The 19,034-nt window shown below is 36.4% G+C and overlaps 1 protein-coding gene across 3 annotated transcripts in view; it reads left to right on the forward strand.

Moving 5' to 3' along the window:
• Window positions 1-19,034, forward strand: part of LOC131435924 (nephrin-like) — a 437,633-nt gene that overhangs the window by 406,197 nt on the left and 12,402 nt on the right. For all 3 annotated transcript variants that reach the window (XM_058604222.1, XM_058604220.1, XM_058604221.1), the window contains exons 11-17: window positions 1,546-1,699; window positions 1,854-1,991; window positions 2,532-2,696; window positions 2,842-2,985; window positions 3,187-3,321; window positions 12,965-13,045; window positions 17,103-17,303. In XM_058604222.1, coding sequence (XP_058460205.1) covers window positions 1,546-1,699; window positions 1,854-1,991; window positions 2,532-2,696; window positions 2,842-2,985; window positions 3,187-3,321; window positions 12,965-13,045; window positions 17,103-17,303 — 1,018 coding nt within the window. The remainder of the gene's footprint in view (window positions 1-1,545; window positions 1,700-1,853; window positions 1,992-2,531; window positions 2,697-2,841; window positions 2,986-3,186; window positions 3,322-12,964; window positions 13,046-17,102; window positions 17,304-19,034) is intronic.

Genomic DNA, 19,034 nt, shown 5'->3' on the forward strand with positions numbered 1-19,034 from the left:
GTTGCATTAAATAATTGAACATACTTTACACTGTAGTTCTGGAATCGGAAGTCGTACCCGGATAAAATTAAACAATAACCTATGATACTATAGAAACTTTTATTTGAATCTAAGTTTGTGGAAATCGATCGAATCATATCTGAGCAAAATGAGTAAGTCTCGATTTAGAGTTTTTGGCCACTATTTGCGGTACTTCTGGAACCTAGAGGACTATGATTTTTTTTATTAGCGACATTATTTGACACATACTCACACACATACATACACACTTAGCCTTCCGGGCCTATTTTTATAGAAAACATCGTTATCATGATTTTGTGACAATACTAACAAGTAGGTACAAATTGAATAAGAGATTCACAAGCTTACATATTTTTCAAATGAAAAATATTGATTTAAATGTGATAACCCTGCACGCTATAAGAAATAGAACAAAGCATGCTACGAACGGAGCAAAGCCGACGCATACTAGTTTTGCATCGTCATTTTGAATTACGATTAAAATGTTTTGATACTCATCGTCATATAATTTCGGAGCCGGAAGTCGGATCAGGATTACACAGTATATTTAAAAACAATTTAATTTTAATCATGATTCGTGAAAATCGGTTTAACCGTTGTTGAGAAATCTAAGTGAGTTTCGTTTTTGAAGCTATTCTTTACTATTATCGGTTCTTTAGGAAGCGGAAACCGGAGACTGGTAGTCCCAAAGCAGTTTTATATATTCACTAACTAACAAGATCTGCCAACTAGATTAATTTAGCAGTATTATTTATAAAAATGTGCACCTTGTTTCGCCATCGCTTGTGAAAAAATATTCATGAAATTAAAAATTTTCACTTATCGCACTGTAATACCGGAATTGGAAGTCGGATCTAGATTAACTTTTCGGTGACTTTTTAAAGAATTCCAAGACCTTTTATTTGCTACTCAGTTTGTAAAAATCGGTCAAGAAAATTGAGTGTGCGTTTTTTTTCATACATTTGCACATATTTCATTGTAATTCCGGAACCGGAAGTCGGGTCCAAATGAAACTCAATAAAATTGTGTGAGGCCATAAGACCTTTCATTTGAATCTAACTTTGTGAGAATCGATTTAGTAATCTCTGAGAAAATTGAGTGACATTATTTGTCACATACACACACACCGGCATTTTATGATCTCGACGAGCTGAGTCGAATGATATATGACACTCGGCCCTTCGTGCCTCGGTTTTAAAATCATTTTTCACAGCGATTGCAAAGCCTTTCTATATGAGAAAGGCAAAAATCTTTTTTTTTATTTAACAATATATTTACACTGCTTTAGCTCTAAGATTCCGAGGGCATTTCTTAACAGTGTTTAAGACTAGGATAATTTCTTGAATAATAACATTGTCGTATTTGGAAAAAATCAAATTGAATAGACTACTATACTACTATCAAGCTTTCTGAAAGTCATAACTCTGATCGTCAATAAGTTATGCCGTTTAAAATAGGAGTAGACCTTTCATTAGTGATGAACATCCTCAATGACATGTACCATTTTTTCTTCTTTTCTTGCAGATCAATTCAGTGATTAAATCAGTGGATAAATCGGTTTCCGCAGAACTCACCATCCTGGCTAACGTCACCGACAACCTAGCCAGATACCGCTGTGAAGCTCAGAACTCGGCCACTGAGATTCCACTGTTTGAAACGAAAACGCTTAGCGTGCACTGTAAGTATCAACCCTTCTTGTAGAAAACAGATCCGATGATAACCTTGTTCTTTTGTTTACCTCACAGTACTTATATTTCCTACATTCAAATATATGAAATTTAACACCACAAAGCATCTGCACACGAATGCTGATTTCTCGCTTCTATTTACAGTTTCCCCGGAGACGGTGAAGATAACGATCGATCCTGCGGAACTGAAACCAGGTATCGAAGCAACACTAATCTGCGATTCGAGCTCCAGTAATCCACCGGCTAAAATTTCGTGGTGGCGCGACGGAATTGCTGTTCAAGGTAAGTTGATGTCGATACCTGTTTGTTCCATTCTACGCTGTCCCGGACATTCTCGTGGGTTAGGCTAAACTGTACTGGAAAAACAGCTTCTAGTCTGAACTTGCACCGCAGTCAAAATTAAACGTGACGTAATGGAAGTGAGATGTAGGCTAGCTGGTATGACAGGTGAACCCAGAATTAGTACAACTCGAGCAGATGTACACAGCAATTTGCAACTTGCGCTGGAAGCGTGTCGTCCGGGATAACATTTCGACGGTTCAGATGTGACACGTACCCCCTGTAGCTTGGGATCACAGATTGATACTTGTATAGGGAGCTTGCTGCCGATATCTTCTCGGTATTTCCATCAGGATCTATTCAACTCGTTCGGTCGTTGTTACTCACCTATCTACGGCTCGACTTGGAATCATTCTTATATATATCTTAGCCGATTTCGGAATTGTATGTGTGTGTGTGTTCGAATGTATGTGTGTGTAGAGTGCATCTATCCAAAACACGCACTCTAACCGTTTCATTTACCCTTTTCTCGTTGCTCCGTAGGCATAAATAATGCATCCAAGCCAGGCTTGTGGGGTGGCACAGTATCGTCACTGGAGCTGAAGGTAAACATTACCCAGGATATGAACGGAAACGTCTATACGTGTCAGAGTACGAACGAAGCATTACAGCGCAGCGTACACGAAGCAGTCAATTTGCAAGTACTATGTACGTTACGAATTTTCCAATCCTTTCTCATACTCGTCAAGTAAAGCGGCAATCAGGTTGTGAAACTTTTCTTTAAAAAGTTTCACAACTTGTCGATTGTAATCGGCTCTTTCGGAACCACTACATAGATATGATTATTCAACAGATCCACCCAAATTCTCACCGCCTCCATCATCTACTGCCGTTGGTGTTGAAGGAGAATCTCTAACAGTTGCTATGGTTGCCACCGGTAATCCAATGTCCATCGCATATACCTGGACTAAGGATGGATTACCTATACTATCTTCTGGTAAGCACTACTCGCTGATTCATCCTCATCCATATGAAGCTTTCACAGAACCAAACAATGCTCTAATAAGCTTTTGCGGTAGCTCCCATTAGCACTAATCGCAGACTATTAATTCACCGCAAGCCGAATCATTCCATTTTTAACCTCTTATTATTAAAACCGTTCGTTTTTTTCTTTCATACATACAAAATTATACCACAGATGTCCAACGGATTGTCTCCGAGGGACCGATCCTGAATATTACCAAGCTGACGCGAAACGATGCCGGCATCTACACGTGCGAAGCCGTCAACTCCCAAGGCTCGGCGATGATTAATATCACAGTCGTGGTCGAATGTAAGTAGGGTGTTTGCTACAGCTAAGAGATAGGTAGCTCCGGTTCCTCGTGGTACTACCAAACCGAACCACGTGTGTCCCGTCGAACAGAGCGCGCACGCATGGAAACACGACTGGACGATCGCTCGGTTGGTCGGTTGGTGGTTGGGATGGTACATGATTCATCTTCCGTCTGGGCCTGAAACGGATGCCGTACTATAGCTTACATGCCGCAATCCAGGCGGTATGCTCTGAGATTTGATGGCATTAGATTTTTCCTTGGTGGTTCAATTTTTCATCGTGATTTCTTTTTTCAGGGGTAAACCGAAAATTAATATGTGCTTCAACCAGAGAATGCTTTCTGCAGACGCCAGGATGAGATTTATTGGGTTGATTGGGCTAACAGAGAGTCAATGTATTCCTCGGCTGCAACGAATCAGCAGGGCAGTATATGCCGAAAATCTGCATGTAATAGATTCAGATTTATAGTGCATATAATTGATGACAAAATCTATTATAAATTCTTGAGTGTTTGACTCCGGTTTACGACTCAAACCTATCACTCAAATTCAAAGGTTTACACGAATAGTAGTCTGAGTCAACCCGCACGAATTTTACTTTTGTCACAGTAGTATGAGTCAGATTAACACAAACAACTTGATTGACTATATATGAGAGCAACGATTATTTTTTTCAGTGCAGTAAAATTTCATTTCATTCAATTGAAATCGAATGTCGGGTGTTTCAGCACCCGAGATGAGATTATGGAAAAATCGCAGATGACTCGGATGGACATACCGAAAACTGAATATTTAACGTGATTGATCCACCTAGCAGTGAGATGATACCTTTTTTTATAAATCCGCATGTGTTTTTGCATGGATATTCTTCGGTGTTTTAGTTCTCATGACATTATTTTAATTATCGTCGTTTTAAACGGCAAATTGATATTTTAATCACTCATTACCCTGTAACGTCAAAACTGCCTATCGTTTGAATTTCAATCTTAACGTGTGGCAATCGATTGAACTTTTCATGAGATGTCGAAGTAAGTTCCGGCTTAGAGTTCTTCGTCATAATATATGGTACTTCCAAAGCCGGTATTCAGGAATTAGCATAATCCAAAATGATTCGTATGGCCATAAATTAATACGCCAAACAATTTACATCTTCTATATAGGTATGAATTATATAAACTCATCATCCTGTAATTCCAGAACCGGATAGAACTCACCAATTTTGTATGGGACCATAAGTCTTTTAATTTGAATTTTTGTTTTTGAAGTTCGGTTTGGCCTTTTTGAGAAAATGATTTAGCTTTGAGAAACGATCCGATACTGGGACCGGAATTCTAAAATCGGTGCATCCGAAATTAGTTACATTCACCTGAGGATTATGTAAACATCTTTGAGAAATTGTAGTGCCTACTAAATTTATGGGTCCTTCCGAATCGAAAACTGTGTACCGCTTAAACTGAAATAAATTTATTTGGTAATCGACTATCCAAATCTGCCAACCCGATAAATCTGATTATTTTTATGTAAAATAAACATTTTTATACTAATCACCCTGTATCTCCTAAACCGCAATACCGGATCTGACAAAAAAATAAAATGTTTTATAGGATTTTAAGACCTCTCATTTGAATCATAGATGGTTCTTAGATTTCATTTGAATCTAAAAAATCTAAAATCTGTTTTCAAGGTCAGTTGTGACTGATATTGTCAAAAAACTGAAAATTTTGGCATAAAACTTCGTATAACTCAAAAAGTAAACATCCGATCTCAACCCCATTCAATAGCGTTTTGGGTGACGGGAAGACTTTTCATTTGCGGCTAGTTTGATCAAAATCGGTCTAGCCATCTCTGAGATCTCGACCCAAGAGGAGAGTCGCTTAACACAAACTATATTGTGCCCCTAAAAAAACACGTGATATACTGTGAGTCTAAGTGTGCTATGCTGTGCCCCATGAAACAGCTACTTGTCAAAACTGAGCCCTTTGTGTGCCGCAACTGTGCAACTGTATGAACACGAAAGTGCCAATATTGATAAATGTACCAACGCATTGTGTTAATGTGTGATTGGCACATTGTTCTAAGCGTCCTCCGCTTGTCTCGACCTCTTAGTTGACAACACACATACAGACCCACACACATACACACACGGACATTTGCTCAGTTCGTTGAGCTGAATCGATTGGTATATAAAACTCGGCCCTCCGGGCCTCGGACAATTGTTGTAAAGTTTGAGCGAATTCTATACCTATTTTTTATATTTATAAAAAAAGGTAAAAAATGTTTCGAGGCTTAGATCAAGCGCTGGCATTAGTGTGTTGCAGTCGATAGGGTGCACTTTGAAAGATACAACATCGATTTTAATAAATAATCTTGTATTTTTAATTTTATGAATAAATTCCGAGTAGTATATCGTTACAAAGAAAGAAAATTAGGAAATTTCCCAAATAAGAACTGTTTTAATGTTTAATGTAAAGATAATTTTTTTATCTTTTTTGATGAACATATTTGGACCAGAAAATTGAATCAAAAATTGCTTCACAGTTATTTCTTTCTCAATATACTTCAAAAGCAAAACTAAGCTTTAATTTATAAATACAGTCTTATTTGTTGAGAAATCAATGCGTTCCAATTTAATTTTGAATCGATTATGGTTTTCAATCGAATTTTCAATTCAATTGATTTTTATTTCATACATTAATCATTGATTTCATTGATTTACATGACGTGTACAATTAATAATTTTTTCTGTGTATCTTAGAAATGCACGAAATCTCTAAATCTGGTGTTATCTCAAGATATTAGTTTTTGCGAAAAATCGACTGTTTTGGCCCGAAAAATATACGAATTAAGATGATACTGGACTTTGAAATAGAATATCACATACTAAATATAAATCATAGTTTGAGATGATTCAAGAGAGGTTTGAATACTATCGGGTTCAACTTACAGCAATTGCATAAAATGTTGTTACTTCAAATTTCAGTCCCATCTTCATTAATTTATTTTCTAACCTCCTGAATCGAAATAAAAAAAAATTAAGACGACATCATATTTCAAAGTTTTATGCACCACTGGTATCAAAAAGTGATTTTTCAAAATTCAAAATCATCAAACTTTAACTCCGATGTGACATCACTTGTCTAGTTTGGCTCAAGTTTTCGAACGGATTTTCTTAGACATGTTAAATCTTTTTGCAGCTAGCTCGGCGAAACTCAATGGGTTATTATACCAATCGTCGCTATGTTTTTTTTCATATTACTAGACTTACAATCAACGAATTATTATAAAATCGAACATAATATCTTCATTTCGGTGCTAAGAAGCTAAAACTCGACAATTGTGCAATACTGGCTGTTATAAGAGCGCGATAAATCGAAGCGAATGCACCGAATTTCTTTGAGTCAATGGATCGAACTGAGACAGCAGATTTCAATCTAACTTATAGTTTTAGCATTGAGATGAATAGTGGAACTGACATAAATGGGGGTGTCGTTACCCTTCATATTCATTTTAGTTTACCTTTTCAAGAAGAAGGGAATTCAATGAATAAGATGAGGTAACAGTAAATCAAAGCTCTAAAAATTGTACAAATTGTCCTTTGATAGTGTTTCGTACGTAGCTTACTTTCAATGTCAGCTAGTAAATGTTTAAAATAGGGATGAGTCAGTGTTAAGATTGATTCTAAAGTCTGTATAATACCAGTGATCACTTCGCTGTACGTGGTAACGGTGAAAGGAAAAATTTAGTGAGCGACGTGAAAGTGAAAGTTAGAACGGTAATAAATTTTATTTGGAAAACATTTTAAAGTTTGTGCTGTTTATTTTCAACATCACTGAATGATTTACTCCATTGACCTAGTAACAAATGTTGACACATTTCGTTGCAGCAGCTCATTCCTAACAAGATGCAACAAATGACATGGGAGAAATGCATTTGTTAACAAATTTAGGGGTGTTTGCAACTTCAATGAGACTAGATCAAAAACGACTTGTTCGTTTGGTGCACGGGAGCCTATTATGACGAGCTCCCGCACCCTACCATATCCAAGAAGATAGAACTCTACTCAAAGAACTAGATACGTTGCAACGTCGCCAAAAAATATGAACTATGCTTTGACACTGAAGGTTTTTTTTTAATAACTATTTATTGGAATATGAGTTAAAATTAAATTATTAAGATTTTAATTGGGTGTTCAGCCACAAGTGGTGACTTTTCAGCCCTATTATATATATATGATTTGGTTATTACCATGAGGACATTATTTGCTTCCGCAATTCTGAGATTTTTGTGTAGGGAAAATTCTAAACCTGCTTGTATTGTGTAATGGGGAAAAGGAACTTATATACTAACTTACTAACTAATACAGAGAGCGAATCGATTCAATTGAAGATTGCATCGATTTTTGTCGGAATTTGCTTATAATATTATGTGACATTACATCTAATGGTTCTATATTTGTGAGTCTGTGTAACTCATTTGTACTAAACCAGGGAGGACGCTTCAAAATCATTTTCAGAATTTTATTCTGAATCCTTTGAAGCGTTTTCTTCCTGGTGGAACAACAACTTGACCAAATTGGTACTGCATAAAGCATGGCTGGTCTGAAAATTTGTTTATAAATTAACAATTTGTTTTTTAGACCGAGCTTAGAATTTCTGTTTATAAGAGGATATAAGCATTTAATATATTTATTAAACTTTGCCTGGATTCCTTCAATGTGATCCTTGAAAGTGAGTTTTTTGTCATACGTTAAACCTAAGTATTTGGCTTGATCAGACCATGTCAATTCCAAGCCATTCAATTTGAGAATGTGATTATTGTTTGGTTCAAGAAAAGAAGCTCTTGGCTTATGGGGAAAGATAATTAATTGCGTTTTTGCTGCATTTGGTTTAATTTTCCATTTTGACAGATAATCACTGAAAATATTTAAACTTTATTGTAGGCGACTGCAGATCATTCTTAGATTTGTACCTGTGGCTAACAGACTTGTGTCGTCACAGAATAGCGATTTCTGACAACCAACGGGTAGATTTGAGAGATCAGAAGTGAAAATATTTTACAAGATTGGAGCTACGCTCGAACCCTGCGGGACACCGGCTCATACGGGTAGCAATTCAGATTTATAATTCTGATAGCTAACCTGAAGAGTACGATCAATTAAATAATTTTGAATCATTTTGATCAAATAAATAGGAAACTGGAAATCAGACATTTTTGCTATTAAACCTTTGTGCCAAACACTGTCGAATGCTTTTTCTATGTCTAGAAGAGCAACTCCAGTGGATAACTCAGAAGATTTATTTGCTTTTATCATGTTCGTTACTCTGACAAGTTGATGAGTAGTTGAATGTTCATGACGAAATCCAAACTGCTCTGGTATAAAAATTGAATTCTCATTTATATGAGACATCATTCTCAACAAGATAATTTTTTCAAAAAGTTTACTGATAGAAGAACTTGATGTTTCTGCTGGGTTTTTATCAGGTTTGAGGATAGGAATTACTTTAGCGTTTTTCCATCTTTTTGGGAAGTAAGCTAATGAAAAACACTTATTGAAAATTTTAACCAGGAGTCTCAAGGCAACATCGGGAAGACTTTTAATAAGAATTTGAAAAATTCCATCATTACCAGGAGCCTTCATGTTTTTAAGTTTCCTAATAATTGATTTAATTTAATCAAAATTCGTCTCAATAATGTCATCTTGTGATAACACTTGGGTTGAAATATGATCATATTTCAGTGAGACTTCATTTTCAATAGGACTCACAACGTTCAAAATAAAATTGTGTACACTCTCAAACTGCTGAGCAAGTTTTTGAGCTTTTTCGCCATTTGTAAGAAGTATTTGATTTCCTTCCTTGAGAGCAGGAATTGGTTTCTGAGGTTTCTTAAGAACATTAGAAAGTTTCCAGAAAGGTTTAGAATATGGTTCAATTTGTTCAACTTCATTAGCGAAATTTTCATTTTGCAAAAGAGTAAATCTACGTTTAATTTCTTTTTGTAAATCCTTAACTATGTTTTGCATAGCAGGATCACGAGAACGTTGATGTTGTCGTCGACGAACATTCTTCAACCGAATGAGCAGTTGAAGATTGTCATCGATGATAGGAGAATTTAATTTAGTTTGAGCTTTGGGAACTGAAAGATTTCTTGCTTCGATAATGTAATGATTCAAATTATCAATTGCTGTGTCGATTACCGCAGAATTTTCTAAAATAGTTTCATGATCCACATGATTTTCAATGTGATATCTGTAATCCAACCAATTAGCTCTATGATAGTTGAATATAGAACTAATTGGGTTAATTATAGCTTCGTTGGAAAGTCTGAATGTTACAGGAAGATGATCTGAGTCAAAGTCAGCATGTGTAATCGGTTCACTACAAATGTGACTTTGATCCGTTGGAACCAGATCAATTGTAGACGGGTTTTTCACGGAAGAGAAACAAGTCGGATTACTGGGATGAAGAACTGTGAAGTAACCAGCTGAGAGTATTATGAATTATGAAGTATTTTACCATTACTGTTATTTTGCCTACAATTCCACTGGACATGATTAGCATTTAAGTCCCCTATTACGAAAAATTTCGATCGATATCTTGTAAGTTTTTGCAAATCGCCTTTAAAGAAATTTAATTGTTCGCCGGTTAATTGGAATGGCAAATATGCTCCAGCGATGAAATAAATTTCATGAATGGTTTCAACTTCGATTCCCAAGCTTTCAATAACTTTAGTATTGAAAGAAGGTAAAATTCGATGTTTAATTTGCCGTTGTACAAAAATGGCAACTCCACCACCCATTCCAGTAAACCTGTCAAATCGATGAACCACATAATGTGGATTACTTTTCAATTTGACATTTGGTTTAAGAAAAGTTTCTGTCACAATGGTAATATGGATTTTGTGAACTTCGAGAAAATTATAAAATTCATCTTCACTCGATTTCAAAGATCGAGCATTCCAATTTAAATGACACTGAAGGTTGTTACAACCAACACTCATGGGACTTTTTTTAAATTTTTAGCGACAGTAACCTGATCATTTTATATTTACTATTTCGAAAATTGCTGAATCTATATTTACGATAGACATAACAATGACAAATTAATAAATGATGCGAAAAATAATGCGAACTAGTTGTTATGAAAAAAAAACATTCACTTACATACTAACGGTATGGTAACGGTACCCTCGATCATCTTAGCTCCAATAGTCATCTCATATAAGAAAACCATTAGTTAGAGTGAGATCTGCTGTCCCTTTTCGATAGATGAACTTTAAGAGTACGATGAAATCAGGTGAATTCAAGTTTTTGCGTCGCTATAACAGCAGTATTGCACAGATTTCGATCTATTTTCTCTGCTTTATTGCTTCTTAGATCCGAAGCTAAAATATTGTTATCAATTTAATCACAATTCGTTGATTGGATGTCGAGTAATCGGCAAAGTAGCATGGTGACTCTTATAACGGGATGACTGTTGGTACAATACGCTTATTTTACTTTAATGGTGAACATTTCGTATCCGGAACATGACCGACTGAATTGTATATTTCCAGGACTCTCGATTTCAAACCAGCCCTGCCTAAACCTATTGTCGACGACTAATAACACAGCCATCGGACCACCCACACGGGCTAGCACCTAATATGTCAAATTGATACCACATACCTACATTGCAATATTAATAATAATCATCATAATATTGCTGTTTATTACTAGACCATCGTAGCGGTTCATTTTGCCGGCAGGTGGTCCGATATGAAGGACGAACCATTAAATTTGTACCACTATTAAAACTACCAAAACCAATAAAATAAAGAAAATCACCGAAAGGATGAATACAGCTCGGTGTTCTACAAATACAAACGCTCGTCCAGAGCCAGAAAAAAAAAATTCACTCCCAGCATACCAGTTTCCCGTGGGAGGTTGTGAACAGACGTGATCCCATTATGTGTTGGCTAAACAAGACTCAAGCTGGGTAGCGGCAGTAAGCGACAAATGAGGGAAAATCAATACAGCCCAGTAGAGAAAACAGGACTCAGCGTGACTCAAACCAGTTTGGCCCGTGGTTGGCAGGCAAGTGTCATATTTCGATAACTCACCTGGTGTGGCACCCGCTGTGTTACTCGTAAACAATGAAAATCACTGCATCTCATGCTTGTGCCGGAATCGGGAGTCGGAAGATCTATACTGGAGCATACCAAAAGGGCGAGAGCTGACCGTTGAAGGCAAAGTCAACAGCTGTAGTTGACCTTATTTCTCAGGAACTGGCTTAATTTACATATATACTGTAAAGGACCCGTACGTGAACTATCTCCCCAATAAAAGGATCATTTCCAGCGTTGTACTGAGCTACAAGGAAGAATATTCGCAAGACACCAGCATAGCAACTTGTTCTGTCACAGGGATCAGGCTGCCGGCTTCTGAGAGGCTGCTTTTGTGGGCTAGTGTTCTTTCCAGAAGAACATCGTTTTCTAGTGAACGGTTGGGTGAATGGACAAAGTTTCTCCACATTTCCTCTAATGGCACCGCACAGAGACAATCTAACTCTCAGCCATACACAAACATACATTCGTACAAGAGCACAGAACACACATAGCAAATTTGTTGTGACTGCTGGTTTCGGTAAAATGGATTACAGTCTTAAGGGAATCGGGTCAAGTGATGAGCATAAAGTACAGCATCTTAAGCGCCGTTCTTCAAGGATGATACACTCGAGAGACAGCCGGGTGACACCTCGAAAGTTGCTGTACTTCCGTGTGGGATTGCTCCGTTGGATGTCAGATGAGTGGTTTGAGTGGATTCTAGGAAGTACTTCTTCCGCTCAGCTTGTGTTGTTGTTTTCCTAGCTTAAAATAACACGGAATATATGTTTCCAGAGGTTTTTTCAGGATGTAGTTGATACAACGCTTCCACTATATTTTTCTAGATCAAATTGAATTGTTAGTTCGAAATTATATCTTACAGAAAACAATTCACCCCCCAAAGAGAAAAAGAGACCTTCTACTAAAACTCAATAACATTACAATTTAATGTAACAAAAATTAAGTTTCAACCACCTTCGCTAGTCTACTGCTGGCAGTAAACTGCTGTTGTAAAAAATAAACCCAAAAAAGTCTGATTTTTATAGTGGCATGTAACGCAATCTGCAGTAAATGACACTCACCCGATCCCCCTATAAATCTCACATTCGAGACAATTTTACTTTCATCCTTCTAACACACATAATGGATCCCGAGAAGAATGCTTCAGAAAAGAACATTCCTTGAAAATTTGCTTCTTTGTTGCCGTGTCGGTTGAAGAAAATATTTTCAACTCGTGTTTCAAACAAAATTTAATAACAAACCACTCATATGCTGTAAAGCCAGGGGAAAAATCCGCAACTCTCGATAAACGGAAGCGGAAAATGCGGAAAAGTGAAACTCGCTAACAGCTCCTAACAATGGCGGGGAATAGAGAGTGAGAAAAATCTCGTTTTGATGACAAACAGAGAGCTGTTGCTTACAGAGCAATCAAGCGGCCAACTGACCTCCAACCAACCCGTCGTGTATCGTCAAACGTTCCTCAGCGGTTCTTGTTTGCGCCATAACCTAGTCCAAGTCAGCCGGTAGAAGCATAACTTTTATTTCTCTAAATAAAATTCTAGATGGCGCATCGATAAAATCCATCTCTGAGAACGTGGTCGTAACTCCGGGCGAGGATGCAATGCTTTCATGCACCGTTGAAGGTAAGTGCTATAGTTTTTCGTGTTGCTATTTCTTTATATTACATCTCCGCCTATAGCTAGATGCTTCAACGTGCCGCGGAAAACTTTTCCCATCATTTCCCTTCCCTTCGGAACTGGAAATAAACAGTATTGTCTTGTCGTTGAACGATAGCGGAAATGGTGGGTATGTGGTTCGTCCTGATAAAAATTAGCCGATACTGGCGGAAAGAGTGGACGAGAAAATTTTGAAGAACTCAAACTTTGAGGAATACCGCGTTCGAGTGTTGACCCACTCGTGCCGGGGTGTATGCGTTCTTCGAAGTAAGCCAATGTTGATAGATACTTCATACGTTGAGTTTTGAAGACGTTGATGGAAGTTTTCAACAGGGAGTCTTTTCGATATCTTTCTACTCGATGGAAGATATCAAGGATATTATACAACGTTGAAGTAAGTTTTTTAGGAACGATATTTTCGGTGAAACCGCATCATCCTGAATAATAGACTATGTTAATAAACGATGAAAAAGTTTCACTACTACTTGAAGCATTTGACAATAATTTAATTATTCAAATATCAAATCGACACAATAACACCTTTTGAGAAAGTTAAAGTAAACGTACTACACCCAAACCTCCATTTATGTAACTTATATATTTATATATGTATAAATATTCACGGAGAACCCTTCGATCATAAAATTGCGATATCGCAGTTTTTGATTTTTGCGATAGTTGATTTAACTAATTTCTTTTTGATTCAACCAAAATGGTTTTTGATTTGCATATATTCAAGTAGTCGAAAAATATGTTGTTTTGAATGCTGTCAAATGCCGGAGACAGTTGAAAGCAAAACAATAATCACAATGCAAAATCAACAACTTTTCTAGTTGAAATCTGTTCGCGTCGCTTCAAAATGTCAATGAAAACAACATCGATGGTTAAAACGTTTGATGAAATTGTGTTCATTCGATTTGAGAATCTTATGATAACAAGTGTTTATCTAACAGCGGTGTTGTGATAAAGTTAACCTCGTTTGAGATGAAAAAGATTTGGTGACAAATTAGAAAATGTTAATGAATGATCATCTCGTAATCTTTCAGGTATGCGCAAAAATTTTATGCTTCAAATTCGATCACTATTTACTTCCAGCAGACTGTTTTACTTCCAGCTGTTTGTTACCGATGATGATGTTCATGCATTAGCAATAAAACGCGTTTTGACATGAATTCAATTTATAAAAGTAACAGGAGCGAAGGGTTTCAAACGCACAGAACGCGCTGCGATTGAATGGCACGTTTGAATTGCCGTCGCAAAATTCCAATTCCCAGCGGTTGATGCACCCAAGCTCATTTAAATTTACTAAAATTATCAGTGCATAACTTTAGTTCATCCGTTTGAAGGCATCATTTTAGGTAAATTAAATAATTTCGCTAATTTACTCGCCCCTCCGGGCACTTTTGCTGATTTAAAACGTTTTTCTACATCAATCATTTCCGATCGAATCAGAAGTATTTTTTTAGAATTTAGATCTTTAATGATCTCAAAACAAACAAACAAATAAAACCGATTTATTTTTCAACTAACAGAATGTTGTTTCAATAACAACACCAGTTATTTCAACTAAAATATTTGTTGAAATTGAAAGGTATGTGTCCTCATTAATTGAAAGCATTTTTTTTCAAACAGTTAAATTAGTTGTTTCAACCATCGTTTCTGCTAATCGAAAAACAAAAATGACAGTTTAGTTAAAACAACAATCGATTAGTTGTACCAAATTTTAACCAATCGAATTCAGAAAATCAACTAATATTCTGGTTGAAATGGGATCGCGGGTGGTTCCGTGTACGTACACATGTATGCAAATATTTGTATTTCTTAATACATATAAATATTGGTGAAGTAAAAGCGATCATTTATATGTATAAATATTTACGCAGACGAGTGAGTGTGTAAGCATGCATACATACATATATAAGGTTCGTAAAAGTAGGTTTGGGTGTAAAACATTTGTTGTTTCATATTCTGTATCAAATTTTCCAAAAATTCACGCAAAATTTTTTCTTGTTCTGATTTTTTCAAAATGTTTCTGGAGAAATCTGGCCTTAAAAATAACTAACTAAAATTAACTAACTTTTATGGTAAAAAGCTGATTTCGGTCCTTGAGTGCGAGGTTTTGTAGTTTTAAATTAAGAATACAGCTCTGATTGATTGAGGGTCGTTATTCTATTCTATCTATGTAAATTTATTTATTTATGTGAAGGGGAATGTCAGAAACGGTCTAAAACGTAAGTTATGCAGCGATGAAATGATAATAATGTACCCTTTCTTAACATCACATAGAACACATCAAGCTCGCGAATAAATAAGCTTCATGTACGCCCAATCTTTCTTTCAAGCTGTGCTGTTGCTATACTTCGGAAATACGTTTTGACTTGTTTGTGTGACGCAAATGTCAATATTTTAAAAGTTGTTACATTGTATTACATACCGGACTAACTCAGGGAAGTAATTGCCACATAAATTTATGTAACTTGAATAGCTCTGCAATTTTGATTTCACTTCAGTAAACAAATCAGATATTTACCGGTTAAAAAATTGACGATGATTTACATTTAAAGCATGTTATAGGTCTTCTTATGCGATTTGAAAACTAACACATGCTGCTAATCAAGAAAATAACAAAAGCTCAAGTTTCATTGTTTATCTATTCGACTAATAGATATAAAATAAAATACTGTGAAACAGAAATTGATTACACAGCTTCAAAAAATTTATTAGAGCTGCTAGCTCTATTTGTTTTGTGAGCCATGAAGTCTCTTAATTATGAACTATAATTGAAAAAACCTCGTTATATCATTGTCTATTAGCACTTAGACACTATTGAGCAAAAACCAACACAAATAAGTTCATCATTTTAATATGATTTAAAAAATTCCTGCAATCATTTCAAAAGTCATAATTTTTGCCGATAGTCATTTAACCGGAAGTGCAATTTCGTTAAAGCAAATCGAATTAAGCTTGAAGTCTGCTTCGGTCTAGCAATCGGACTCAGCTTGGATTTATCCAAGCCATAGAATTCTAGCTTTGAAAGAATTATGCAAAACGAGTAAATGACAGATGTGATTCCTGCGGGGGAGGTCCTCCCTTTTCTCTCTAAATCATCTATCAAGAATAATATTCATGTTCTAGGAGATTAATATAGAATCAATAATTTGCACTAAAATTAAATATCCTCATCCATTCCCCATTCACCCGGCATTGCCGTAAGCTTAAATAGAATTCAGTTAAAAACTAACTTCCGCTGCGCTAAACTGTACCTTAAACCTATTTGGAAGACTTACCAGACTTCGACATGCATTCAATATGCTACTGAACTTGCTGGTACTGATCGAAATAAAATAAAATAAAAACTGCTATCCAATCTTCATTTTTCTGATTGGCTGTATTTTTGCTAGCAGCAAACTCTTTGAAGCAGATCGAAACCACCCATCAAAATTCACATGATCCCAAGGGATGGTTGGATAGAGTGAAAAAAATGGTACACATTTGTTCGCGAGAATGTAGCGTTGCATATTTTTCACCCAAGATAAAAAAAATCCCATAGCAAGTATAGCAGCATGCTGATTATTACGGACCACGTGGAAAACAGATCCTGACACTATCATCATTCTTCCCATTTCTCGGCACACTGCTGGTAGGGATATGGGTCGCTGCCTGGGTCGGCAGTGTGTTTCCGTTTCTGTTTCGACACACTGCTTGGTGCTCCCCTGGACGACATGTGAAATTCGGGTCGAGCCAGGATAAAAAGCAGATTGGTTTTTAGCACGCCGTCCTGTCCTCCATCTCGCTAGCACTTCATTTTCATTTCATTCGATTCTTTTCCACCCTACCCATCCCGATATGAGACTGCACCAGAAAAAAAAAACCTTCGAAACCTGTAACATAACGGCAACAGCAACCCGTTTTTAGTACCGGATGACGGGAACCGAAAAAAATAGAATAGACCTTCCGATGCAAGCTGCAATCCGCATTCTCTCACCCATTACTAACATCTTTTGCATTTCTACTTCATCCGCAGGCAAACCATTGAACGAAGAGCACATTCGATGGGAACGAATCGGATACGACATGACGATAAAAACGTCGACGACGTACGCGAACGGAACCAGCTATCTGCACATCAAGGATGCCCGACGCGAGGATGTTGGCAATTTCCGCTGTATCGCTGATAATCGTGTTGCAAATCCAACCAGCCGTGATGTTTTATTGATTGTGAAATGTAAGTGCACTACTACACAAACATCTACATAGCCATGGACATACGGACAGTAGTTAACCGGTCCAGCTCTGGTTACGGTTCAGGGCCTAGCTTTGCTTTTTTCTCCCTCTCTCTCTCCTACATGGACAAGCGCGGGTACAGATAACCGGATCTACAAATTGTCTCTTCCGGCAATGAGGCATAGGCCTGAGTCAAACGGAATTCAAACAGAAAAGCGTACCTAACACGCAATAGGTTTCCATTATAAGTTTGTTTCGTCAATTATTGAAACAAGTCACAAATTTCAGTTCTACACTCATTTGTTCAATATGTATGAAAACTCCCATATTATTTGAACTCCCACCATGCAACTAAAATTTTGTGCTAATTCAAATATTATTCTCAGTGTAGTTTTTATGGTCATCGTCTGGAAAACATGAATAATAAATCAATAATTTTTTCTGTTCCGATTACAGAGGTTCAAAACTTTAGGGTCATTTGCCTCTTCGCGTCAGAAAAAAACTTTCTGATCCTATGTGCGGAATTAGAAATCGAACCCAGGTGGCCCGTTCCTATCAATAATTTAAAATTTTTTGCAATCAAATTCATTGACATCGTCAAAACAATTTAATATTGAACATTATCACCTACTTTCTTCTCAATGAATAGTTTGAATAGACTGATACCTTGGTAAATTCTAGAAACCTGATAGATAAACCAGTTCGTAAGGCTATTATAACATTGGTAAATATTATAGTTTTATTGTTCCACCAGTGTTACGAGGTATCTAAAAACCAATCATATTGAAAGGCTTTTTCTTAATCACCGTAATTAAGAAATTCAATAAAAATAATACGAGGACATTGTGATGTTTGCAAAAAAAAGCCATTGAAATATTATATTGAAGTGATGAGATAAATTGCTAACAAGACGTAAATGCATGTTGCCAGCACCTATGTGCATAGTCGATACAAATGTCTCAAATTTACTTAAGCGCACATGGTTATTTTCATTTGTTCTACGATTAATTTCTGACTCATCAGTTTATTAACAGTTCAAGTTGAAGTGGTAATGCCACCGTGCGATTTAAGATGATTTGCTATGTTAACTTCAAAAAATCATTGGTACCAAAACTATTCTGGTCGGTTCAATACCAACGAAGATTTGAAACTACCGTTACGACTGTTTTTGAGGCTTGGTAGTCGGAATGTTGAGGAATGGAAAACTGCAGTCGTGCTTCGGTACACTGCGCGCGTGCGGCTCGTGATTTACCAATTCACTACTCCGAAAGTATTAATCTTTCCACTGTAAAACTTTGCCAGAATTTATTTGAACCCTTAAGGCTTTTTTCTACTTAAAATAGAAAACAAAATAGGCCAAAGTTTGAACTTTTTTTATTTGATTATGGACTTCTAACTTTTTTCATTAAACAAACAAAAAGATTGTTTCTTGGAATCGCTCATTTGAAAGCTAAAAAAAAGACGCACATTCCATATTCTGCCAAAAAGTTTTTCTGTCCCGAAGAGGAAATGACCTTGAGGTTAAAACTTCTACAATCGAAACAAAAAAACGCGGAACATCGTGAAACATTTCTCGAAAACTCCACGTATCATATTGAAACAGATAAATATTTATCTAATATTTCTGAGTCCATAACCAAAAAAAATAAATGGAAAAAAATTCGATGGCTGATGTTGTGTGGAATGCTCCGTCATCTCATCAGTCATTTTATTATTTTTAATATATGTATGT

Source organism: Malaya genurostris, chromosome 3 (genome assembly GCF_030247185.1).
Source record: "Malaya genurostris strain Urasoe2022 chromosome 3, Malgen_1.1, whole genome shotgun sequence".
Lineage (NCBI taxonomy): Eukaryota > Metazoa > Arthropoda > Insecta > Diptera > Culicidae > Malaya > Malaya genurostris.